We start from the raw sequence: 26663 nt of genomic DNA, 5'->3' as shown, positions 1-26663 counted from the left end.
CATGCTGTGTTTATAATATATGTATGGATAGACATATCAACTGAAAAATTCTGAATGGCATCTGGAATCAGGCTGCCTGAGTCTGCCTCTAACCCCTTCTGCCTCACCCCTTCAAAGGACTAGGCCACCAAGGTGTATAATATTTTACCTAGCATAGTCTCCCTTTCTGCCCTCCCAGCCATATTCCTTCATGTGTCTCAACTATAATTAGATTATGAACATTAAGGCAGGGGCATCTTTTTCCCCTTAAAAATGAATATCTCTAAGCTTATTAGATTCAACTGTGTAGTAACTCTGTTTAGGTCCTTTCAATGGACTTGGAAGGATGTAACTCTGTTTAACCCTGATCTGGATAGCCCAGGCTAGCCTTATCTCATCAGATCTGGGAGGCTAAGCAGGGTTGGCCCTGGTTAGTATTTGGATGGGAGACCACCAAGGAATACCAAGGGCACTATGCAGAGGCAGAGAACGACAAACCACCTCTGAACATCTCTCACCTTGAAAACCCTATGGAGTCACCATAAGTCGGGTGTGCCTTGATGGCAAAACAAAAAAACCAAAAACTGTTTAGAAGAAGAGATTGGATTTATACCCCGCCCTTCACTCGGCATCTCAGAGCGGCTTACAAACTCCTTCCCCTTCCCCTCTCCACAACAGACACCCTGTGAGGTAGGTGGGGCTGAGAGAGCTCTGACAGAAACGGCTCTTTTCAAGAACACCTGACAGAACTATGGCTTGCCCAAGATCATCCAGCAGCTGCAAGTGGAGGAGTGGGGAATCAAGCCCGGTTCTCCTAGATTAGAGTCCGCGCACTTAACCACTACACCAAAATGCACTGTAAGTGCTGTCCAAAGAAATAAACACATACACCACTATTTTATACCATTTGTAAGCTGCTTTGACTGCCCTTTAGGTAAAAGGCATGATAAAACTGACAGAAACAAAATATTATAATAGTAAGCCTTTTATCATGCATGCTCAAGAGAAAAATACTGCATCCATATTTGCTGCAACCTCCTGAAAACCTTCACTATAGTCACGCTTACAATTAAGAATGGTATTAATAGAACCACTGGACTGAGCATGGTTTTCACTCACATATGGGCATATGACCTGCCTTAGTGCTTCAACTAGTCCCATCACAAGCATAAAGATCCAGCTACCTTCTGTTTAACGGATGTACCTTACAACTGCAGAAGCACTTATAAATTTTAAAGGAAGATGAGCTAATCTGCTTTGAAAGTCTTAAGCTATGCTTGCTAGCTAATGACATCTCCTGAATCAATAGAAGACCATCATTGGCAGGCATCTCTGTATACCTATTGTAACCACACTGGCTCCAGCTCAATCCATCAAGGATCTTCAATGCTGAAAACATTCGGCACTGATACACTAAGAAGGTCATGCTGACTGAAGTGAACTCAGCTGCCCTCTTTTATTGGCATACCAAGAGTCTCCTGAGATTGAAAATGTTGGCAAAGAGATAGAAAAGGGTGGAGTACAAATACTTACTGTAAATGGGCATCTGAAGAGTTTCTCTGAAATGCACAGACATTGCCCAGTGGACCTCTGCTGCTTGAGTTCTGGGAATCTGATATTCCAAATGGATCTTTCTTGTGGCCTCTTAGGACACTAAGAACAGGTGCTAGAGCCTGGGGTCTATACTCATCACCATCCAAAATTCTAAAGCTACCTTAGTGGTCAGCACATCAACAGCTAAGTGGCTGGAATTTACTTTTCCTACAGCATCTGTTGTTCAACTGTTAAAAGTTGCTGTATATTAAAAAAAAAAACCTGACTAAATAAATTGGAATATTTGTGTTAGGAATTCAGTATGCTGGGGGGAAATAACATTCTAAAAGAAGTGTTTGGGGACAATATATTTCTGTTTTTGTTTTATTTGATTTGGATGGCCAAGGAAAACAGAGTGAGAGTTAATTGGTAGCTAATCTCTTTGCTTTTCTTAAGTTCTCTGTGTGTGTGCGCGCGCGTACGCACATGCTAGGCAAAGATTAAAATAGGCATTTAACATTATGCAGGCTCAGCTGTGCCCATATTAGGAAAGTATTAGCTCACATCCCTGCACAAGAAAGAACCTTTCCTCCCTCCCTCCCTCCACTATGCTTCCACTCCTTGCGTATGTAGGTGGGAGAGTGGGAGCTTGGGAATGTGAACTTGATCCAGCATTGACCAGCCAGGCAGCAAACTCTTATTGTTCTGCAGATACCAAACATACCTCCTTTCTACTAGGGATAAACTCAACTATTCTGCACATAACACAGCTTTTGTGTTCAGCAGTATGATTAACAGTAAAATGACAAACCACAAAGGATATTTAAGCTTTACTAAAAGCTACCATAAACAACACCTTAAGGATCCAGTTTGTAGACTTATTTGGAAGGGGAACATGTTTTCAGAACTAGATTTGTAGCTATAATATGCTAAATTCAGTGGCTTGGTTCAGACATAACAAGTCATGGTTTGCCAGCTACAGGAAAGACCAGGGGGTTCTTATTTATTTATTTATTTATTTATGTTATTTACATTATTTATAGTCCACCTTCCTCACATGGACTCAAGGTGGATTACGCATAGTGAGTCAATACAGTCAACAAAATGAGATATTCAATAACTAATGCATTCGGATATTTTGGGCAGGAACGCACAGGAACGGAGTTGCGGCTGGCTCCCAAGTTGACCACGCCCAGCAGGAACTCATTAGCATAAAAGGCCACACCCCATAGCAGAAACTCATTAGGATTGGCTACATTAGGGGTGTGGCCTAACATGCAAATGAGTTCCTGCTACGAAAAAAGCCCTAGGTTTTGACAACAAACAAGGTAAACAGAATAAGAAGCAAAAGGTGGGTGTGGCTGGATGGCTATACTTCTGGTAACATGGAGGTGCAGCCTAATATGCTAATAAGCTATGCTCTCATGGGTGTGGCTGGATATGCTAATGAGTTTCTGTTGTTGGGTGTGACTTATTATGCTAATGAGTTCCTGTTGGGCTTTTTCTACAAAAAAGCCCTGTTAATATGAGATAGTAAGTGGTACCAAAATTACATAATAGGATCCTATTTACAATATACTGTATACAGCAGAAAAGACCACTGGTCCCAATTATTTATCCAAGTAGATTTGTGAAACCATTTAGTACTCTTAAGAAAAGCCCTCTTGAATAGTTCAGTTTTGCATAGTTTGCAGAAGGCCAGGAGAGAGCAGGAGCTTTCCTGACCTCCTTTGGCAGGCCATTCCACAAGGCGGGAGCCAAAACATACAGCCCCTGTTCTTCCTCCTTCATGCTCAGCTAGTTAACAAAAGATTTCCACTTTTGTGACAAGCAGTTGGAATTCTGCAAACCAGGATTTCAACAGTGTTTTAATTGTTGTTTGGTATCTGATTTGCAGGAAAAGCACAAAGCATAATTCGTCCATTTGTGACAGCAGAATCTATAATTAGGTGGGGAGAACAAGAGGAGATTCCACAAGCTTGAGCATCCAGTAGACTCATTTACTCAGTGGCAAACGATAGTTATCAGTGAGCAGTGCAATGATAGAGGTTAATTCATTAATCAGAAAATGTCAACATTACTTTTAGGTGAGTTATGTCTCAAGTTTCAGAATTAAGAGAACGGCAAGTTTTTCTTTTGACCAATGACCAGCACCAGATCTGAGAGGAACTGTTTAGAATAGCATTAAGTTTCAGTGGAGAGGATATGTTATATGATATGTTACAAAGATATGCTTCCAAGACAGAAGATTTGTATTGCCAGTGTCTAGAATATGTACCTGGTCTGCACAAATAGGGAGGTTTTCAGATAGTCACTTAGGGTTCCCATTCCCCAGGTGGGGACAGGAGATCTCTGCTTTTGTGGGCTCCTGCCCACCTCTGGCCAGCTGGCTGCCAGGAAGAAATTCCCCCACTCTTGATGTGTGTGTGACATGCTGATGTCACCCAGAAGTGACATCAGCATGTTGGTGACGGGAGGTGCTCTCCTTTTTGGGCAAAACTCTATGGTTTGAGGCCATTTTCACCATAGAGTTTGCCCCAAAAGCAGAGCTTTTCCCCCAACATCACCAACATGCTGACATCACTTCCGGGTGAAGTCAGCATGTTATGCAACATCCCCACCCACCCCCTGGAATGCCCCCAAAGTCCCCCCACTGGTGCGACAAGGGGACCTGGCAACCCCATCTCACTTCAGTTTCACTTTCCTCATCTGCTGCAGATATATTATTTTCAAAGAAAAGTCTTTGAGATAAAGTATAAAAACTACTGAGAAGAAATACCAAACACATTTCAGTGAGAACACTACCCAGAAGGGCTTTTACTTCTGTGATGACTGCCTCGCACCACTGAGACTGTAAAACATTGAGAGAAACTGTCATTTGTTACTATGTTCATTTGTTCCTAACAAATAATTTATGATATTATTTTAACTTGTTATCTGCCCTGAGCCTTGCTGTGCAGGGGCGGGCGGGCTGGCTAAAATTCTAATAAAATCTAGAGATGTAACAAAAGCATTTTTCTCAAAAGACAATTGGGTCGAGCCAGTTTGTTAGTAATTGCATATAACCACCACTTTGTGATGCACTCGGTCACAGTCCACCCATCAATTACTCTCACAGAATAGGAAACAGCAAACATTAATAACCAGTGCTAGGAACGACACCTACCTCATTGGGAATTAACAATATAGTAAATAAATATCTAATACACTGAAAGCAACAAAAATATACCCCCTATGCTGTCTGATTAAGAGTTTTCCTTGCTTGATTAATGTATTCTCTGAGGTATAAAGGACAGACTCTGAATAGCCATAATTAGAAAATAATAGTCAATTACACCTCCACATTAATTAATTTTCCTACTCACATGAAAATGTCCAAAGGGAAGCAAAAAATAAAACTAGACATTAGCTGAAAAGATTTGTAACCAACTACCATAACTTGTTTATAGATTCTCATTAAAAAATATAAAGATCATGGATAAATGACTGTCATTTACTGGAAGGAGTTGTAGGTCTGATAGTTGGAGGAATGCCATTTACCTATGTTTTATCCATTCAAACCTGACAACAGAACATACAGATTTATGCAATTGTGAATGACTCTGAAATTCATCTAACAAATAAAACCAGCACTGGAAAGATAAAATAAAGATGAAAGGTGCCAATGACCTATTCTGATTTTTTAACTATGTAATTGTTCTTTTATTGCTAATCACACTCACATAAAGCAGGGATGATAGCAATCTCACAGACACAATATTCTCATTAGCAGAGACTGCTTAACAGCAAGGGTGACCGAATCAATCACTGAGCAGGAAAAGAACAAAAACACAAATTAATAGAATTTCCAACTCTGGGGATCAAATAACAATTTGGCTGCAATAGAAGAAGATCCAAGCAGAACGTCTAAACTAGATGCCAAATATTCTGGGGAGCAGAATAAAATCTGTCTCCAGTTATCAACCAGATAGTGTAAAGTGTAACTGATTTATTGATGTAGCCTTAGGCCATAACATCTCAACAAAATATCCACAACATACAATAAATTCAGAACAGGATTAAAACAATTAAAACAATCCATCATGGCAAATTTTTTTTTACAAATTTACAATATACATGTACCAGTAGTAAAGCTCATTGTAGAAGCAATACAATGAGCTCTAGAAACCCCCCCCTCGGAAAAGAACCCACAAGTGCCCCCACCCCACATGTGTTGCCTGATGCCAACCGAAATGTCTGCGCTGTCTACAACCAGAAAAACGAAGCTGCTAAAGGAAGGGGGGGGAGAGGAAAAGTTCTTCACACTTACGCCATCTTGACGCACCCATGGAACAGAGCTTTAGCCATGTAGTACTTGTATAGAGATAGAGTGATCTGGCCAGGGTTTGTGTGTGTGTGTCTCTCTGTCCATTTTTGGCACCAACAGCTGCTTTGTCACCAGGCAGGTGAGTGGGAGAGAGCATCTATGGCAGCGGCAGGACAGTCTCCACCGGGCCGGCTCCTAAGAGGTCTATGCGGGCATGGAGGGTGCCACGCTTGCTGCCATGGTCCCAGTAGGAGCAGTGCATCATGGCCAGGTCAGGTGGCTGGCAGGTGCAGGCGAACTATGATGGTGGCAGCGTGGTGGTGGTGGTGGGCGTGTGGCTGGTGGTGGTGTGGCTGGTGGTGGGCCATGCCATTGTAGGAACTCACCATAGCGGCGGAGAGGCACGCATAAGGCCCACAGGCCTGAGAGTTATCCCAGCCCCCCAGGCCCTCTCCCCCAGTCTTCCCCACTGCCCTGGCTGTGGGGCTACCTGGATCGGCCCTCCAAAGCCTCCTCCAACACCTGCCCGCCTGCCCCCGTGGTAGGCCCCAATCCCTCATGTCCCACCACCTCAGCTCACCTCTTGTTTCCGGACAGGCAGGCGGACGGAGGCAGCCGTGCTGGGCACTGGGCAATACTGGAGTAGCCGCCTCTCAGGGCGAGCACTCGGGAGTTGAAAAGTTTGGTGGCAGTGGCAGCAGCTGCAGGCATCTCTGGGGCCCCAGCAGGCATGTCTGGGGCCCCGGCAGCAGCAGCAGGAGGAATTCCACCCCCATCTTGGCACCCTCCCCATCCTCCAGCAGCCGCAGAGTTGCTATGGTCAGGCAGACAGTGAGTAAGTGATGGGGAGGGCTGACTGGATCATGCTGCCTTTGGCGCGGGCTCCCCCCCCGCCAGCAAACACTGGGCTACACTGGAGTGGGCGCCTCTCAGGGCAGGCGCTGGGTGGTTGGACCCTTTGGCGTCAGCAGTAGCAGCAGGAGGAATGGCTGGGGCCCCAGCAGAAGCAAGGCTGCCCCTGTCCTGGTAACCCCATGCCCCCTCTCCTCCTCCTTCATTCGAGTGCCGTGGCTCCGCATGCCCCACTCACCCACCAGGTGGTTGTTGGTGATAGGCCTCTTGGCAGCAGCCACCTAGAGTGGCGGGGTGTGTGTGTCTGAAGCGGGTCGAGGCAGAGTGGTTAACTGTGGTAGGCCTGGCAGTGGCAACCTGTAGCATTGGAGGGGTCTGAAGCGGGTCGAGCTGGAGTCTCTGTCTTCTGAGGAGACTGGGCGCAGTGGCAGGGCTGGTGTGTCCATGTTCTGAGGGCTCTGGACGCACTGTGAGGCAAATTTTCACAGGTGCTGCTTCTGTGGGCGGGACTCAGGTGACGCAGCCAATCAATAGGGTAAGCTGGGTAAGCTTCTGAGTGACAAGTGACAGGAGCCAACTGATTTTGGCACACATTAAATCTTGCCACCCCAGAACAGGATTATTATATAGGAGAGATAAGGTTAATATGACATATATGCAAGATCCTAAAATATAAAACCTTTAATTTAGCTAAGATTCTAATAGATGTACTCAAGGTTAATTTCTTCCTTATGCTTATTGAGAGCAAAATAAAAATAGCCACCTTATGAATAACCTCTGGGATAACATCAGCTAGTAAAAAGTTTAAACATTCCTCCACCGAGCCAGATAAATTAATAAGAAATGGGTACAACAGTTTCTTGCAAATGGACTCATAGTAAGGACAGTATAGCATATAGTGGATAATGTCTTCCACCTGATTTAGGTTGCAGGAGCAGAGGCACTGATCCACAGGTAATTTATGGAATCTACCCTGAAGATATGCCATCGGCAAGGTTTGAAAACAAGCCTGAGTAAATGCCTTTCTCAAGGGGGCATTAGAAAGGTCAGCCAGATATCGTGAGAAAAATTTGTTTTCCTTGAACCGAGGGTACCAAAAAGAGAATCTAGATTGGGAGACCTGGCTAGCATCTTGTAAGATGTCTTTACCAAAAATCCAATCTCGCATTTTACCTGAATCCCAGCCCTTTACTTCCTCTAAAAGGGGCAAGGAGTACAAGTGCAAAATGGGGAAGAATAATTTGGACCACTGGTTCATCTCCTTGTAGTACTGGAAACAGTATTTTACAAGACGGACATCTAGAATATTAACTAGTTTCTTATAATATTTTAATAACTTCAAACAGACAAAAATATCTGAGTTCTTTCCCTTGTGGGATAAGACTGTTTAATTCTTTCCAGTAACAAACCGATTTGCATTATTAGATGAAGCAAGAGAGAAAGGAGAAGAGTATGAGGATGAGCAGTTGCCATTGGAATTAACAGTGAGAGTGGAAGTAGTAACCACAAACTGAATGAAACAGATGAACGAATTGGTGATTTAACAACTAAGTTGACTGAACTGATAGCCCAGACTGTGGCCTTTATATTCACCAAGCTGTCTGAAAATGGGAAACCAACTTGAGAGACTGAACAGGTAATCTTAGGAAATAGGGAGGATAATCAGCCAAAATCTAATTTAAATAACCCAAAGAAGACTACATCCGAACAGAGCACTGGTAGGAGGAGGTGGACTGGAGTGAAGAGCTCCCCCTGCAGGTATGCTCTGATTATAAATATTCAGGAACAACATCTGATCCTGCAGCCCAATAAGATTGTCTTGACTGTTTGCAAATATAGAGGAAGATCACATTTATGGAACTGGAGCATTTAAGTTATTTACTGAGAATCAGGAAATGGAATATAGATCTGGAAAGGATAGAGGATATCACTGATGATAATCAAGTACACAGTTATTCTTACTTTCAAAAGTTGAGGATCCCTAATGAGATGATTACTTATAGTAACGTTCTGAGACACAAAGGAATCTTTCCTACTCGTGTGTTTGTAAATAGTATCAAGAGCCCTCTTCTTACTAGACAACTAAACCAATGCAAACAGGAGGGGAGTGAACCTCGAGATAGGATGATGGTAATGACAGAGACCAATGACCCCCAAGGACGTATCATCAAAGAAAAGGCCGATTTAACTCCATGGACAGACCCCGAGAGGCCATGCATTGAAGAGGACAACGACTAGCTTGAAAATATGGAGGGAAAAAAGTTTCTACAAAATTTCGCATTTTTCCATATGGAAGATCAATTGGCCATAATTTCCAGATTGGGAGGGGTTTACAAAATCTTAATTGGAGTTAACCAAGCATATCTAAAAGGAGAAGCATTAGAGGATAAGATGATAATGGGTGACAATAAGAACGGCGAAACTAAACAGAGAAATGATGTTAATGAAGCAGGAGATCTCATGCCTGAAGTTAGTTGTTATCCATTGGAACCACATGTTAAAATATGCAAGGAGAGCAGATTTTCTAATCTGGTTGTGCCAGCAGATACTCCTGAGTTAATCATGATAACTGAAGACTCTTCTAACAACCTAGGGAATCAGACAACCTCAGCCCCACTAGAGGGGCATGCTCGTATGAACGTACAAGAACGCCAGATGCCAGTTCATTCTTTACCATCTGCATATTTCTAGAATAAAGAGTCCATGAACCCAATGTCTGCTCCAGCTTCCCTTAGCTCCAACAACTGGCTATTGAAAGCTTTCGGGAGTTTTAAAGTGGTTTCTTGGAACATACCGGGCTGGAATTCTAAATTAGTGGATAACAACTTTGAACATTATCTAAGACACTTTGATGTCATTTTTCTCCAAGAAACTTGGTGTCTGAATTCTTCACTGCCCTCCCTGTATGGTTTTCAACCTTTTGTAATACCAGCTACCAAATCTGGTCCACATGGAAGGCCAAGCAGTGGTCTAGTGACTTTCATCTCAAAGGCCCTAGAGGCAGATTCTCAGTCATTACCCTGGTCGGATAGCAATCACCTTCAGGCCATTTTAATTTCTAGCCAATGCTCGTGTCATCTTGTTTGTATCAATGCTTATATGCCATTACGTAAACACAGTATGGTATGGAACCAAACCTGGGATTCTCTCCAGAGTGTGTGAGCGAACGCTGAGGAGTTCTACTCAAATGTTGATATTCTCCTTACTGGTGATTTTAATGCCATAATAGGTCAAGACATTAATAGCTTTATCAAGAAGGAACAAATTTATATAGGGGACCACTGGTATCTCCCATGGTCCTCTTTAGACATAACCTTGAACAAAAGTGGTGTCCTTTTAAATCTGGCTTGTAGATTTGGGTTGTATAGCCTTCATGGTTCATCAATCATTTAGGCATACAAAGAGAACCATGGATCCAGGTCTCAGCTGGGTGGACATGCATTGGGACTTGTTGGAAGATGCTTCATAACCCCTTGTTTCTTTTCTTAGCTCCCCTAACTGGAACCCAGATCCTGATAATCATTTTCTGAAGGGGCACTGGGGCAGTTTGAGGTCTGACCAAAGAACTGAACTATTGTGAAAAGTAAATACAAAGCTTTAACTCCAACAGGGAGTTGGAAATCAGGAATATCATTTAATGAAACAAAAACGAGCAAAGCATATTTATGCCTTTTTAGCAGACAAGGCTAAGAAAAATGCCATTATTTACTGGCTACTTGCAAGACAAATTAGTTTCTATCAGAGATTGGAAGAAACACAGACCAAAGAGGAATCAGTCAGGTCAATAAACTGAATGGTTGCTGGGTTGGTTGGAACTGGGTTGGGTTGAGGCTTGTACATATAACTCAGAGATGCCTCAAGTGGTCATGGCAGTAATTTGTGCATAGTTTTAAACCATCACTTACTTTGGACGGTACAGCAGTAAACAGATGACATAAGGCAAAAAATTTAAGCTGAATGAGAGAAAAAATTGTTCAGCCATGAAGGCTTATGAAACTGCGATTCAATGAAAAAGCGTAGCCCTACCTCTTGAGATGTTTAACAGAAAGCATGTGGAATTATGTGTTCCAGAAGTGTTTGAGAGGCCATGACCCCACCATTACTCAATAGGTGCTTTCCAGCTCTAAAATCAGCTGTTATTGAATCTGCTCCATGTCATTTAAAGTTACAAACAGGAGTTGCTGGCATAAAGTCACTATTAGCCTAGTGGAGGATGAAAAGCTGCTCCAGTCCTGTGGTGAGTCACCTCTGAGGCTGCAGTACATCCTGATCTGATAAACAGCAAATTCAACAACACAATGCAATTGACCTTATTTAACCCGGCCACAGCAGGTTTCAGGAAAATGCCCTCCTGACATCTTCTGTGTCTGACATAAATGTTTACTTTTCTGCACACGCACATCATTTTGTGCACAGGAAAAGCCTTACTGTGATCCAGCCAGAAGATAGACTTACTGCTGTGTGTGGCATTCTTCCACAGAGCAAAAAGACAGTACATCCTTAATTGCAAAAGAAGACAAGGAAATCGAGAGATTTACCAAAGTATACTGCCCCCACACACACACATATTTCATGACAGTAATCACTGTTACAGCACAGAAAAGTTCTAGACGTACACCAGTAAACATAAAAATATGGCTAATAAGGTAGTGTAAAAGTAAGAATGGCTCCTGCACTCAAGTGGGGGGGGGATCACTGTCATGTTGGTGGTGAGATGGGTACCTGGCTCTCCAAAATAGTACAACTACCTGTGCTACACTATGGGATAAAGGCAGGTAGACTACCCTCTTTGCCAAGGCTCCCACATCAAACTGATGGCACATGTGGTGACACAGTAGCCTATACATTCAGCTGGAGTCTGGGACTGGCTTCATTCTTGATTGAGCCCTTCAAGGCAGTAGCAAAAAGGTTCTGAGATTGGAAAAGCAGCAAAGGAGACAGGGCTGTGAACCAAAACAGCTGCCCATGGAAGAAGGCTTGGATACCAATAAGACTTACAAGACGCATGCATATGTGTGTTAAGTGCCGTCAAATCCCTTATGACTTATGGCAACCCCATGAATTAATGACCTCCAAAACTACTGTTAGCTGACATGCTCAAGTCTTGGAAACTGAGGGCCGTGGCTTCCTTTATTCAGTCAATCCATCTCATGTTGGGTCTTCCTCTTTTCCTGCTGCATTCAACTTTTCCTAGCATTACTGTATTTTCTAGTGAGTCTTGTCTTCTCATAATGTGACCAAAGCCTCAGTTTGATCATTTTAGCTTCTAGGGAAAGTTAAAGCTTGATTTGATCTAGAACCCACTTGTTTGTCTTTTTGGCAGTCCACAGTACCTGTAAAACTCTCTTCCAAAACCACACTTCAAATTTATCAGCTTTCTTCCTGTCAGCTTTCTTCATTGTCCAACTTTCACACCTATATATAGTAATGGCAAATACTATAGTATGAATTATCTTGATCTAGGTCACCAGCGACACATTCTTATGCATAAGGATCCTTTCTAGCTCTTTCATGGCTGCCCTTCCCGTCTCAATCTCCTGATTTCTTGGTTGCAGTCTCTCTTTTGGTTGATGATAGATCCAAGGAATAGGAAATATTTAACCATTTCAATTTCTTCATCATCAGCCTTAAAGCTGTGTAATTCCTCAGTAGTCATTATTTTTGTGTTCTTGATGTTCACTTATAATCCTGCTTTGGCACTTTCTGCTTTAACCTTCAGCAGTAGTCATCCCAAGGCTTCACTATTTTCTGCCAGGAATGTGATGTCATCTGCATATCTCACATTGTTAAGGTTCCTTTCACCAATTTTTACCTCACCTTCATCTAAATCTAATCTAGTTTTCCTTATGATATGTTCTGCATATATATTGGATAGGGAGATAAAATACATCCTTGTCTGATACCTTTGTCAATTGGAAACTATTTTGTTTCTCCATATTCTGTCCTAACAGTAGCCTCTTGTCCAGAATACAGGTTCTGCATCAAAACAATCATTGTGGCACACTGTAGCACAGAGGTGGCAGCAAAGGCCACAGGAGACTCCACTTACTAGGCAAAAGGTAGTAGATGCTTCAGGATAGGGAAGGGCATCTCACAAGAAGGCAGTAGCAGCCTTATGCAAACCCAGCTGGAGTGGGAAAAGGCAAGAAAGGGGTTAAGAGAGCAACAAAGCTCTGAGAAGAGAGTGATGGAGCTGGGATCAAAACAGCAATGTCAGAAGAGATGGGGGAAGTCAGGAATGCAAGTTGGCTGAGCAAAGCTGAGGAGGTGCAAAGGAGGAGGAAAGAGGAACCTAAAGGAGAAACTGGAGCCTAGGGCAAGATAAGGCTACCAAACTGGGACAGGCCTGGTGGAAATGCCCCAAGGTAAAGGCACAGCTAAGCCCCCTGAGGTTTGAAGGGGAGAAACAGGTGGTAAAGGGAACTGCACTCATGAGGAAGCCTGTGTGGAATTTGCTGCATCCAATAAAGAGGCAATAAAGGAACAACATTGTGTCTGGTGAGTCTCTGCTGACCATGGAATTCAATTATGATGTCCCGCTGCCACCTGGGGGGGGGCACACACACTGCTTTCTTTTAAATTCAACTATAGCTTTTCATGATCCACACAGTCAATAGCTTTGCTATAATCTATGAAACACAAGCTGTTTTTCTTCTGAAATCTCTTGTATTCTCCAGTAAACACTGTAAATTTGAAATATGATCTCCTTTTTCTTTTCTGAATCCAGATTGAACATCTGGCATTTCTTGTTCCAGTCTTTGTTGTAAGAGAAATTCATGTAATGGTCCAATAGTTGCTGCAGTCTTTGACAGTCTCCTTTTTTGGAATTAGAATGTAAATTGAGTCATTGTTTTGTTTTCCATATTTGTTGGCATATGCTGCGGTGGGGAGGGCAGGGTAGAAGTCAAAATAAATAAATAAATATTCTTGTTAAGATTTTGATGGACTCCGTTTCTGTGGCTTGAAATAGCTCTATTGTTATCTCATCTACTCCTGGTGATTTGTTTCTCCCAATTGTCATCAATATGTGGACGCCACCCCAGACATTTTGAACAGGGCACTAGAGGCCATGGCTGGATGGTTGCAGCCGAGCCAGCTGAAGTTGAATCCAACAAAGTGTCAGTATTGTGCGGTGCTAGCCCACTGCAGACCGAACACGGGTGCAAGGTGATCCAATAAAGACTGGAGTCATTCAGGCTTATGTACAAGTAATTTACAGTTTATTATACAAAGCCTCCACCAAATCTTTACATTGAGTGACGTAATGCTCCGCTGACAATCGCATTCCAAGAAGGAATGAACAGTACAGTTCCTCACTGAATATATACAACCACTGGCCAATCAGAGCCAATGCTGAGTCACTGTTACACAGTGCTAATTAGCTCTAGTAGTAGCCAGCTAGAACCAGTCAGAGCCAGCTCTTGTGACACTTAGAGCTGTCAGCTCCTGTCAGTTAGATGCCTCAGATCTACAGCATGACTTAACATTAACATGGAATACTTGACACTCCCCCTTTAAGTCATAGCTGCCATACCAAGTTTGTGCTTCAGCACTTCAAACTTTCTCACATTCAGGCATCAAGTTAATATGTCAGCCACATGTTATCATGTACAATGGTTAGCTACATCAAGCCTCTCACCATTACATATTTACACACTTACATTTACATCACATTTTGTATTTACAAGCATACAATCACTTTGTTATTTTGTTTTGTTGGTCACAGTAAACATCCCTGTTGCAATCAACCTTTATTTACTGCACCATTTGTTAGCGTTCTTCTTTGCTTTCATACTTCATGCATAGCTTTATTTATTTGACACAGAGAGTCATCACAGCATTTATTTAGCCCTTGTATTTCAAAATACTTCCAGGCAATCTTGTTATTGCAAACCTTCATTGTTTGCCATTTGGAACCAAACCTTAAACTTTAGTAGGTTACTTGCTCACAAAAAGTTTAGTTTTTTAACACCTTTGTTAAATTGCCAGCTTTACAAGCCTCAGCAATGCACCTGTTTGTTATTTATACATTTGTTATCGCCCTCAGGCACGTGTTCCAGTAAACACTCTCTTTACCTTTTTTGTTATTTGGTGCTTTAGTACTCAGAAGCACCCTCTTCAACCGGGAAACCTGTGATCATGTCACAACCATACCTTGTTGTATAATTTGTTACCATGTCACACCCAGGCATACCCAGTTTGCTCCAAAGAGACATCTTTTGTGGCACACGCTCAATAATAACAGGTTGTTCCTTATTCCCTTGATCTGCCTTCACAGAAACAGGCAGAGTTACATTTTTTACAGTGCTAGGTTCAGACACTCTGGGTTCATACCCAAACCTTATGGGAGGAACACCTTTTGGGCTGTGTTCTGACACTCTGGGTAAAACCCTTTCATTTTGCATGTTGGTTGAGGATTGCTCCTCCTTTGGCACAACCTCCTGTTTAGTTATACCCTCACCAACACTTTCAGTGCTTTCAGTGCTTTCAGTGCTTGGCAGCACAACCATTTGGGGTAACTCATTTGAATGAATCCTACTCCAGCTATCATTCTCACAAAAGCTAGCAGACCTCCTAAAACATAGCTTGTGGTACTGATCAGCAAACCTATAGGATTTCATTCCAGGTTGGTAACCAAGAAACACCAGCTTTTTAGCTCTTGCTCCCCCTTTCCTTCTATGATCCAAAGGAATGTTAACCCAAGCCTTTGCACCAAAGGTTCTCAGGTAGTCAAGTTGAGGATACCTATTGTACATCAGTTTGTAAGGAATATTGTCCACAGCACTAGACCATACCCTGTTACTGATATAGCAAGCATTTTTAATGGCTTCTGCCCAGTATGCAATACCTAAGTCAGAATCCTTCAACATGGCATGCATCATATTTTGTAAAATTCCATTTTTGCGTTCCGCGAGGCCATTTTCCGCTGGCGAGCTCGGGTTCGAGAATCTGTGTTTTATTCCCCTTTGTTTCAACCACAACTCAAATGCTTTTGAGGTAAATTCACCTCCCAGATCTGTTTGTATGGCAAGCACATTCCCAAACTGTTTCTGTACCCTTTTGTACCAGTACTTAAAGGTAGTGTACACATCAGACTTATTTTTCATCACATAAACCCAGGAAAAATATGACCAGTCATCAGTGATAATCAACACATATCTGTTACCTGAGTGACTCTTGGGAAAAGGACCCACCAAATCTGCATGAACCAGTGCTAGAGGTTTTTCAGACACCCTTTGGCTTTTCTTTGCAACAGGAAAAGCCTTTGATTTGGTCATTTTGCAGATCTCACACTCCAGATAATTTTTGCACTCCTTTACTCTCCCCTGACCTGTTAGGGCTAGGGTTTTCTGTATAGTATTAAAACTAACATGACCCAACCTTCTATGCAGCAAGTGCTGACAATTATTATGCGGGTTGACATTGGTGACAGCCTGTGCCTTAGCATTGTTATCTAGTATGAACACGTTACTTTGCAGCTTCCCAACTGCACACACCTTGTTAGCTTTCATGATTTTACACTCATGATCAGAGAACACACATCAAATTTAGCAGCATTGAGACATAATACGCTCAAAAGATTGTTCTCAAGGGCAGGCACGCACAGAACCCTTTTAAACATATGATTCAAGCATGAGAAATACATATCACCCTGGCAAGTGACCTTTGAAGGTGTACCATCTGCTAAGCAGACATGAGTTATTTTTGAGTCCCTCTTATTCAGTAGCAGCCCCTCATCACGACTGAACACTTGGGACGCCCCTGAATCGATTAACCATGATGTATCAGCGGGTTTGCCAGTGACAACCACTGAAGCCGAATGTCCCATTGCTGTCTGTCCCTTCTTCTTGCTTCTAAGCTTCTCAGGACAGGAAGACGAGAGATGTTTTTCTGATCCACATTTGAAACATCTTTTTACTTTTAAAGCAAGCGGCAAATTCGATGAAAAAACCTCCTGCTGCTCCTTGGCAGTCGTCCCAGACTCTTTGGCGTTATGCCCAGAACTTCTGGAGCTCGCCCGATCTCTCTGGCTGTACGCCCAGACTGCTTATCTAACAACTCTTTGGCTGTACGCCCAGACTCGGACTGGCGTTGAGCTTCAAATTTTATCTTCCCTAAAACATACTGCAAGGTAAGAATCTGTGGATCAACGCATTCAAGAGCAGTAATAAGCATTTCAAAGTCTCTTGACAGAGAGCTTAAAGTGATGAAAATTTTATCTTCCTCACTGAAGGTCTTGCCCCGCTCCTGCAACTCCAGGAACAGGTCTGTTAAAGCTCTCAAATGCTGGTTTACCGACTCACCGGGCAGCTGAACAGTCCTGTATAAGCGGCGAGTCAGCGAGATCAATGAGCCGATGTTGGTTTGAAGGTAAACACCCTTCAATGTATCCCACGCATTTTTCGCGCTGGTCTTATCAGCAACATATGACAGCTGGTCATCTCCGACACTGAGAATGATAAAGGCCAGTGCCTTTCCATCAGCTCGCTCCTCAAGCGGCGTCGGGTCCTCTGGGGGATTATCAACACATTCCCACAGAGCCTCCTTGACCAAAAAGTGCTTCATTTTAAGTGCCCACACAGCATAGTTGCTTGAAGTAAGCTTCTCCACCATCTGTGCAACAGATACCTGGGCCATGGTTGTTGTCAGCTCCGGCAGCTGGTCATCCCTCTGCACCCTGGACGGCTCCCAGCTCCAGCTCCACGCCGTCTCCGCTCCGGCTCGGTTCTGCTGCTTCCTTCAGCTCCGACGACAGCTCCTCAGCCTCTCAGTCACGGCAGACAGCCTCAGTGCCCTGGATACTCAATCCTTTCACACCACACATCCTCTGCACAGCTAACCGCGGACTGGGCCCATAACCCTGTCAATATTGCGTGGTGCTAGCCCACTGCAGACCGAACACGGGTGCAAGGTGATCCAATAAAGACTGGAGTCATTCAGGCTTATGTACAAGTAATTTACAGTTTATTATACAAAGCCTCCACCAAATCTTTACACTGAGTGACGTAATGCTCCGCTGACAATCGCATTCCAAGAAGGAATGAACAGTACAGTTCCTCACTGAATATATACAACCACTGGCAATCAGAGCCAATGCTGAGTCACTGTTACACAGTGCTAATTAGCTCTAGCAGTAGCCAGCTAGAACCAGTCAGAGCCAGCTCTTGTGACACTTAGAGCTGTCAGCTCCTGTCAGTTAGATGCCTCAGATCTATAGCATGACTTAACATTAACATGGAATACTTGACACAAAGATGGAGATCCTGTACCTGAGTCACGGGTGACTGCGGTCGGGAATCAGGCTTCCAGTCTTTGGTGGGGCACCACTGGTGCCAGCACCATGGGTAAGGAGTCTCAGAGTGATGCTGGATCCCTTGCTTACTATGGAGGCCCAGGTCACTTGTTCTGCCAGATCAGCCTTTTATCATCTTCGGCTGGTCAGGCAGATGGTTCCCTACCTTACCCCTCTGGACTTAGCTACAGTGATCCATGCAATGGTCACTTCCAGGCTGGATTACTGTAACTCACTTTACGCAGGGCTATCCTTGGGCCTGATCTGGAAATTGCAGCTAGTGCAGAATGTGGTGGCATGCTTATTGACAGCAATGCCTTTGCGGGTATGCATTCAGCGGGTGTTGCACCTGCACCAATTGCACTGGCTGTCAATCGAATACCAGCTCTGGTTCAAGGTTATGGTTTTGACCTTTAAAGCCCTATGTGGCCTGGGACCATCATACCTGTGGGGCTGCCTCTCCCCATATGAGCCCTGGAGAGCTTTACGCTCTTCTGATCAGTACCTCCTGGTGATCCCCAGCCTGAGAGAAGTCTGCTTAGCCTCTACCAGAGCAAGGGCTTTTTCGGACCTTGTCCCAACCTAGTAGAACATGCTCCCACCCGAGAGCAGGGCCCTGTGGGACTTATTACAGTTCCACAGGGCCTGTAAAGCGAAGGTATTCCAACCTTCAGTTGAGGTGGCGGACATTCAACCATTCTGGCCTCCTCTGCTTATGGCCCCTTCCCAGTGTCCTGCTGCTTTAGATAATATTAGTTGAGCACTGGAGCTTTTGGGGATACCTATAGCCACCTGACATGAGGTGTAGGTTCTTTTGTTATTGCTTCTTGTGCCATCTACTGTTTTATTGGTTTTGTTTTACAAATCTTATATTGTAAGCCACCCTGAGCTCAGTCATGAGATAGGGTGGGCATAAATTAACTAAAAACAACAACAACAACAACAACAACAACAATTGCATTTTCTAAAATTGCAGGTTATTTTGCAAAAGATTCTTCTTGCAAAGAATCTGTCACCTTTTCATTTCTTCTGTATAGTTCTGAAGTATGTTGTTTCAAACTTTTATTTGGTTCTGTTCAGTTAATGTTTCTCTAAGGTCCCTGCCACAAGGGGGGGGAAAGGGACTGGCAAAGTGTGGCTTTTTAAAGTCGCACCTAAAGAAACACGCCACAGCGGGATCACATTGATCCCGAGCCGCGGCGCATTCCCTCCCCGGCACGATCAGATGCCGAGGGAAGCGACGGAGGGGAACGGGAGACTGCCAAACTGCGCATGTCTGAGCATGCGCAGTTCAGGCAGGAGCCGGGGATGCGCCGGCAGAAGAACGGGCCGGCGATCCCATGGCCAGCCTTGATGCGGCCGTCCTGAAAGAACCACCTCAGTAGGTGGTTTAGTTTTGCTGCGTCTTTTTGGGGAAAGGGCCGGATTGGGGACGGGTGCGCAACGCTGCCCAGATGTTGCAGTGGGATCGCGCCCGTTTGCTGCAGCCCTGATCCGTCCCTCTCCCGGCCCAAAACCATTCGTGTGACCGGGGCCTAAATTGATCTTTCAGCATGCCTAACCATGCTTTAAACTTCTTCTTGTTTTCTTGGATCTTATGGAACAGATATTGTTCTTCCTTTTTTGTCTCTTCTATTTCTTTACACTGGCTATTGTAATAGTTCTCTTTGTCTCTACGTGCCAGTCACTGGAAATGTGCATTTAGATTTCTTATTCTATTTGTCATTTTTTACTTTTGCTTCTCATCTCTCTTTTGTCTGTAGGAATAGTCTTCGCGTAGTCTTCCTTGATGATATCTCTGGTTTATTTATTTTTAATTTTTTAATTTTATTGGATTTGTATCCTGCCCTCTGCACATAGCAGGCTCAGGGTGGGTCCCATCAGACACAATAACCAATATACAAAGAATTAAAAACAATTAAAACCCCCTATAAAATACAACAACATTCCTATGGTACAAATCAACCCCTACTTCTTCCAGTTCCGATTCACTTGAACTTAGTCATGCAAATTTGTTCTTTACATGGCCTTTAAGTACTTCGGAGATGCTGTTTAGATTGTATTTTGGCACTATGAATGTTTCAGTGTTTTTCTTCACCTTTATTCTAATTTTTATATTAATAATTCATGGTCTGTACCACAATCAGCTCCTGGTCTTGTTTTAACAATTCCAATAGATCTTCCAATTCTTCCAATTATGTGATCTATTTGATTTCTGTATTGGCCATCCAGTGATGTTCACGTATAGGGATGGGCACTAACTGGCTGACAATGTAAAGTTTGTATGAATTTTGTCCGATTCATGGTTCACTAAGTGATGTTTTCAAACTGAAGAACCATCACAAACTTCCACAAATTTTGAGGCAGTTCATGAAGAGCAGGAAGTAAGGGTTAACCTCTGCTTTCTGCTCTTCACGAAAAACAGATGTTTGGTTTAAATGACTTGAAGTCATTTAAACCACTGCTTTCTGCACTCTGTGGCTTTTTGCAGGGAGCAGAAAGCAGGGGTTTCCAAACAGCTGAGTGGCAATGCTCAGCTGTTTGGTTTAAATGGCTCTGAGCCACGAACCACAAACCAAACTGCAAAAAAGCAGTTCATGCCTATCCCTATTCATGATGATCCGTGGCTCATAAACCAGGCAAGCCACAAACCAAAATGAACTGCATTTTCCCAGTTTGTGCCCAATGCTTCCTCCAAGCTGTGGAGTCTTGTGAGCAAAAATTCTACCTTGTGAGCTACTGGCATTAAAGTTGTGAGGAAGTGATTTGTCGACTGTATAAATTAGTTTGCCCAATTTTTCCAACATTATTTGCTTCTACTTCATTTCCCACTTCTGTGTTCCAGTCGCCTATGATTATCAGCACATCCTGTTTAGGTGTGTGTAAGGCTGCGATCACACATGCTAAATAATCCTCTTTCAATCCACTTTGAGTGCATTTCCAACTGGATTTTAAAGTGTGAACTGACAAAATCCAGTTGGAAAATGCATTGAAAGTGGATTATTTAGTGTGTGAGAGACTGCAGCCTAATTAATTTCTTCCTGGACATTTGCATAAAGGCTTTCTATTTCTTTTTCTTCAACATTCGTACTTGGGATATAAACCTGAATGACATTTATATTGATAGGCTTTCCACCAAGTCTGATTGATATTATTCAGTCAGACTTTGCATTATAGCCCCTGACTGCTTGCGCAACGTCTCACCTCACTATTAGAACAACTCTGTTTCTTCTGTGTTTGTCATTTCCTCAGTAAAAAACTTCATAATTTTCTAACTGAAAATATCCTAATCCACTTCAGTTCACCCACTCCCAGAATTGCAATATTTAAATATTCCATTTCTTATTTTACAATTTTGAGCTTACCTTGATTCATTCTTCTGACATTCCATGTTCTTATTATATGTGTTAAAGAGCTATGGACTTTCCTTTTGCATCCTTTCACATCAACAACTGAATGTCCTTTCAGCTTTAATCCACTTTCATCATTAAGAACAGCACTACTTATATTTGTCTTCCCCAGTAGTTGATTGACTACTATCTGACCTGGGGGTCTTTTTCACTTTGAATTTTCTCATCATAGGGTTTTCAATGTATGAGATGATCAGAGGTGGTTTACCATTGCTTTCTTCTGTGCAGTACTAATCAGGGTTAGCTCAAGTGGCACTCCTGTTGTCTATGATAGCTTGTAAGCCAGTGTCAACTTCCAATACAGCTGAGGCCTCCTGACAGAGTCTAAACTAACACACACAACCCCCCTCACCACCTTACGTTGTACATGCAAGAGGGGCATACAAGATAGGCAGACTTGAATCCAGGAGATCAACTAAAAGGCCACAGAAGGTGTGCTGATCCCACCTAATCTATGTTTTAGATGGTACTCTCTTAAAACAATTGTAAAGCAACCAAAAAATAGTAAGGATGCTCAGATTTTTGTTTTGGTTTCAACTTGGTTATTAATTCTGAATTATTCTTCTTTATTTTTATTGCTACATATATTTATTACATTTGGTATATTTTTTCCATTGATTTTCCTGGAAGTGCTATTTCCAGCTCTAATCTTTTATTCCTCAGCCACTGAGATGCAACTCTCAGAAATTCTGTCCCTCTAACAAAGAATTTCCCTTGCCAAATTGCAGGCATATAGAAGAAAAATCCCTATTTTTAAGTCAATCCTCACTTGCAAGTCTGACAGAAGTAGATATTTGGCAATCCAAGATAGCCATTGAAAACAAAAAATATAAAAATTATATATACAGAGAGAATAGGGAATAAATAGTGAATGAACAGATTCTCTCACATGAGTTGCCTCTGTTAATTTATTTATTTATTTGTTTAATTTGTTAAACTTTTATCCCACCCACCCGGCTGGGGCCGTCTCAGAGCGGTTTACAACAGATAAAATTCCAAAATACATATCGATAATAAATACAACATTAAAATACTATGTTAAAACCAAATATAATAGTAAAGTGCTAGTCTTATGCATCGGTACTGTTGGTCTGCATTGGATGTTATAAGAAGACTAGGAGAAAGGCCCGTTGTGGGAAGAATTTTATTATTATGATACTGGCTGATTTGTTTTCAATTCATAAGAACATAAGAACATAAGAGATGCCTATGTCGGATCAGGCCAAAGGCCCATCCAGTTCAACACTCTGTATCACACTCTGTATCCCTTCCTAATAATCCCCAGCATAGCATTGGCCTTTTTTATTGCAGTGGCACACTGTCTAGACATTTTCAGTGAATTATCTACTACGACTCCAATATCTCTCTCATGGTCAGTCTCTGCCAGTTCGGACCCCATCAACGTGTATTTATAGTTAGGATTTTTGGCTCCAAGCTGCATCACTTTGCACTTGGCCACATTGAACCCCATTTGCCACGTTAATGCCCACTCGCCCATCCTCTACAGATCCCTTTGGAGTGCCTCACAATCTTCCCTGGTTCTCACCACCCTGAACAACTTCGTGTCATCTGCAAATTTAGTCACTTCACTGCTTACTCCCAACTCCAAATCATTAATAAACAAGTTAAAAAGTATCAGACCGAGTACTGATCCCTGTGGTACCCCACTGCTTACCACCCTCCACTGAGAAAATTGCCCATCTATACTCACTCTCTGTTTTCTATTAATTAGCCAGTTTTTGAGTCACAAAAGTACTTGTCCTTTATCCCACGACTATTGAGCTTACTTAGGAGCCTCTGATGAGGAACTTTATCAAAAGCTTTCTGGAAGATAAGGTAAACAACATCTACTGGGTCCCCCTTGTCCACATGTTTGTTCACTCCCTCAAAGAACACTAACATGTTAGTGAGACAAGATATTATTAAAAAAGAATAAAACCTATTCTTTTTATTTTGCACAGTCTGTACCTAGCACAGTGACACAACTTTTTGGAACTCTCAATATACATAATAGTTAGAAGAGAAGAAGAAGGATTGGATTTATACCCCGCCCTTCACTCAGAGTGGCTTACAAATTCCTTTCCCTTCCCCTCCCCACAACAGACACACTGTGAGGTAGGTGGGGCTGAGAGAACTCTTTCAAGAACTGCTCTTTGAAGAACAGCTATGACAGAACGATGGCTTGCCCAAGGTCATCTAGAAGGTGCAAGTGGAGGAGTGGGGAATCAAACCCAGTTCTTCCAGATTAGAGAGTCCATGCACTTAACCACTACACCAAACTGGCGCTCTTTTAGTCTGTGTTTGGTTTCAATTTTTGTCCATCAATCAGCACACAAAAAGAGAGTGGTAAACACAACTAGAAACTCCAAGAGTAAAAATACACTTCATAAAGTTTCCCCCCCCTCCTGAGGCGAAAATAATTCATAAAACTGATCGACTTGTTTTTTAATAGTATGTGAAATGTCACTACAATACCTTAATAGTAGTTCCCAGTGAATAGCATGTTTAGCAATAAAATAGGGTTTAAGAGATTTCCCCTTTGGCAGCATCTCCTTGATGAAAACAGAAATGAAACCTGCAATTTATAAAGATTGATCCCCATTTTATAAAGGTGAAGTGTGGATTTTGTCAAAACCAGGATTTTGCTTTATATCACACTTGTTACAGCACAGACAGTAATTTGAACAATGTGCTCAAGAAATCCATAAATCTGGAATTTATTTAGGTCTTTTGCATTTACCTTCGGGATTCCTGAACAGTCAAGCCACGTCTGGAAGATGTTTTCAACTGATAGGCCATACCTTTCAAGAGAATTAAAAATTAAACTTATTCATGGAACACGTATAAAGTATTGGGGGGGGGGACATGCAGGCAGGAACCAGGTTTGTAACTTCAGTAGTGATTTGTCAAAGTGACTGCATTCTGCCTTGGTCCTTTTTAATTAATAACATGTGAAATGATGACACTTGAAAATTAAAGGCAGATTGGACTCTACAGGTTAGAAAAGTAGTGATGAATTCAGTGATTATGAAAGCTGACAAGGTACATTTAAGAAGCTCAAATACACTGATGAAACAGATGTAAAGAATGAACAGGTGTTCACAGCTCTTTTTGCAGGGTTCTTCCTCTTCAGTTTAAAAGAGGAGTGAAGGGACGGAATGGGGAATTAAACATAGAAATCAGAAATAGGCAGCTAAACTGTCTGAAATAGAAATCAATATAACACATTGATCTACAAAGTTGCTATTTTAATAGATTCTCAAGTCAGCATTTCTTAATTTACTTAACTCACTTGATTCTGGAGTGCCTGAGGGGACGGTGCTGTCTCCGATGTTATTTAACATCTATATGTGCCCCCTTGCCCAGATTGCATGGAGACATGGGCTGGGATGTCATCAGTATGCTGATGACACCCAGCTCTATCTGCTGTTGGGCGGCTGGCCCGACTCCAAACCAGGCTGGTTGGCTTAGGCTGAGCTGACTGAAACTGAACCCGACGAAGACGGAGGTCCTGTGCCTAAGTTGGGGCGGGTCAGGGGTAGGGATCCCACTCCAGACCTTCGATGGGGCACCACTGGTGCCAGCGCCAGAGGTTAGGAGTCTGGGAGTGCTCCTGGATGTCTCCTTAACAATGGAGGCCCAGGTAGCAGCCACTGCCAAGTCGGCCTTTTATCATCTTTGGCTGATTAGGCAGTTGGTTCCCTTCCTTGAACGCAATGACTTGGCAATGGTGATCCACGCGATGGTCACCTTGAGACTGTACTACTGTAGTGCTCTCTACATGGGGCTGCACTTATCACAAATCCGGAAGCTACAACAGGTGCAAAATGCAGCAGCCAGGATGTTAATGGTCCTCCCAATGCGGGAGCACATTCAGCCTGTGCTGAAGGCATTGCACTGGCTACCGATAGCATACTGAATTCGCTTTAAGGTGCTGGTTCTTAGCTATATGGTCAGGGACCTACATACCTGAGGGACCGCCTTTCGGGAGCAGGGCCCCCGAAAAGCCCCTGCCCCGCCACAAATCGGGAGCCAAGCGGAGAGGTTCACTCTGGGAGGTGCGGAGGCTGAGAGAAAAGAGGGGGCTCGACCAGCCACCCAGTGAAAATGGGTTAAAACGCTCAAGGCTGTTTAGCCAAGAAAAGAGGCCAGGAAAGGGAGTGGTGACAGAGGTTTAGAAACATTCCAAGTGGGAACCTGCAAGGATTTGTTGGGGGGAGGGGGCATCTCCTTCCCCCTCCCCCACACTTTCCTCTTTCCTGAAAGCCCCCATAGCCTCTCCCCATTTTGTGCTTCCTTCTCTCCTTCCCACTAAACAGCAAACCTACCTTTATCTGTCCCTCTGTCTTCAGCTTTCTCCCCCACCCGCAGGAGCTTCTACCTAGGAAAACCATGGCACATTTGGGTGATGCAAGCCACGGGGCCAAGCCCACTTGCATGGTAGGGAAACTTCAAGGACTTGTGGGGGAGGGGACATCATTTCCCCCATATCCCCTTCCCCACATTATTTTCCCTTTTCCTCCTCCTGCCAACACCCATCTCCTGTCCTCTTTCGTTGCTTCCTTCTCACCTTCTCAGCCATTCACCAACCTACCTTTTATCTGCCTTCCATCTTCACCTATATTTATTATGTATTTATGTCATTTATACCCCACCTTTATCCACAGTGGAGACCAAAGCAAATTACAGTATTCTCTTTTCCTCCTTTCTCCTCATAACAACCCTGTGAGTTAGGTTATGCTGAAAGTATGTGATTTGCCCTCAGTCACGCAGTGAACTTCCACAGCAAGATGGGGATTCAAACCTGGGTTTCTCTGACCCTACTCTGAAGCTCTAACTGCTACACCACACTGGCTTTCATAGGGAGGCTGCTGTTGAAGAGTACCAAGCAATCAGACCTAGGTGAGTCATGCAACTCAGGTAGTATTAAGTCATCCAGTGGTTGCTGTTAGGCCTGGCTCCAATGAGTCTTCCCTCGAAAGCCAAAACAGCCCTGGAAGGGATCCTGAGCCTTCCCTCTGCTTTTTACTCACAGAAACTAAGACTTGAAATGCTGTGGCTGCCTAACAATGGCCACTGTGGGGAATCTATTTGTTAAAGCTATAGGTGCTCCTTTTATTATTTTGCTGTTGTTTTTATTTAAACCTCCCATGCGTTTTTCCTAGATATCAGATTTTTCTGCAAACCTGGGGTGCTGTTCAGGTTTGTAGGCAGATCTTTCTTGCCTGTTCACAGCTCCAATCACCAGATTTAAGTATCCTCAAATTTAGCTGACTTGGATATTAGTATA

General features: G+C 43.1%; 1 protein-coding gene across 1 annotated transcript in view; it reads right to left on the bottom strand.

Annotated features, from left to right (window-relative positions):
* Positions 1-26663, bottom strand: part of LOC107111663 (chromosome unknown open reading frame, human C9orf3) — a 317713-nt gene that overhangs the window by 158734 nt on the left and 132316 nt on the right. The window contains exon 8 of the mRNA XM_015412670.1: positions 24114-24174. Coding sequence (XP_015268156.1) covers positions 24114-24174 — 61 coding nt within the window. The remainder of the gene's footprint in view (positions 1-24113; positions 24175-26663) is intronic.

This window comes from Gekko japonicus, unplaced genomic scaffold, assembly GCF_001447785.1.
Source record: "Gekko japonicus isolate JY-2015 unplaced genomic scaffold, Gekko_japonicus_V1.1 scaffold355, whole genome shotgun sequence".
Lineage (NCBI taxonomy): Eukaryota > Metazoa > Chordata > Lepidosauria > Squamata > Gekkonidae > Gekko > Gekko japonicus.
The sequence above is the reverse complement of the archived record's forward strand: the minus strand, read 5'-3'. Positions and strand labels throughout refer to the sequence as shown.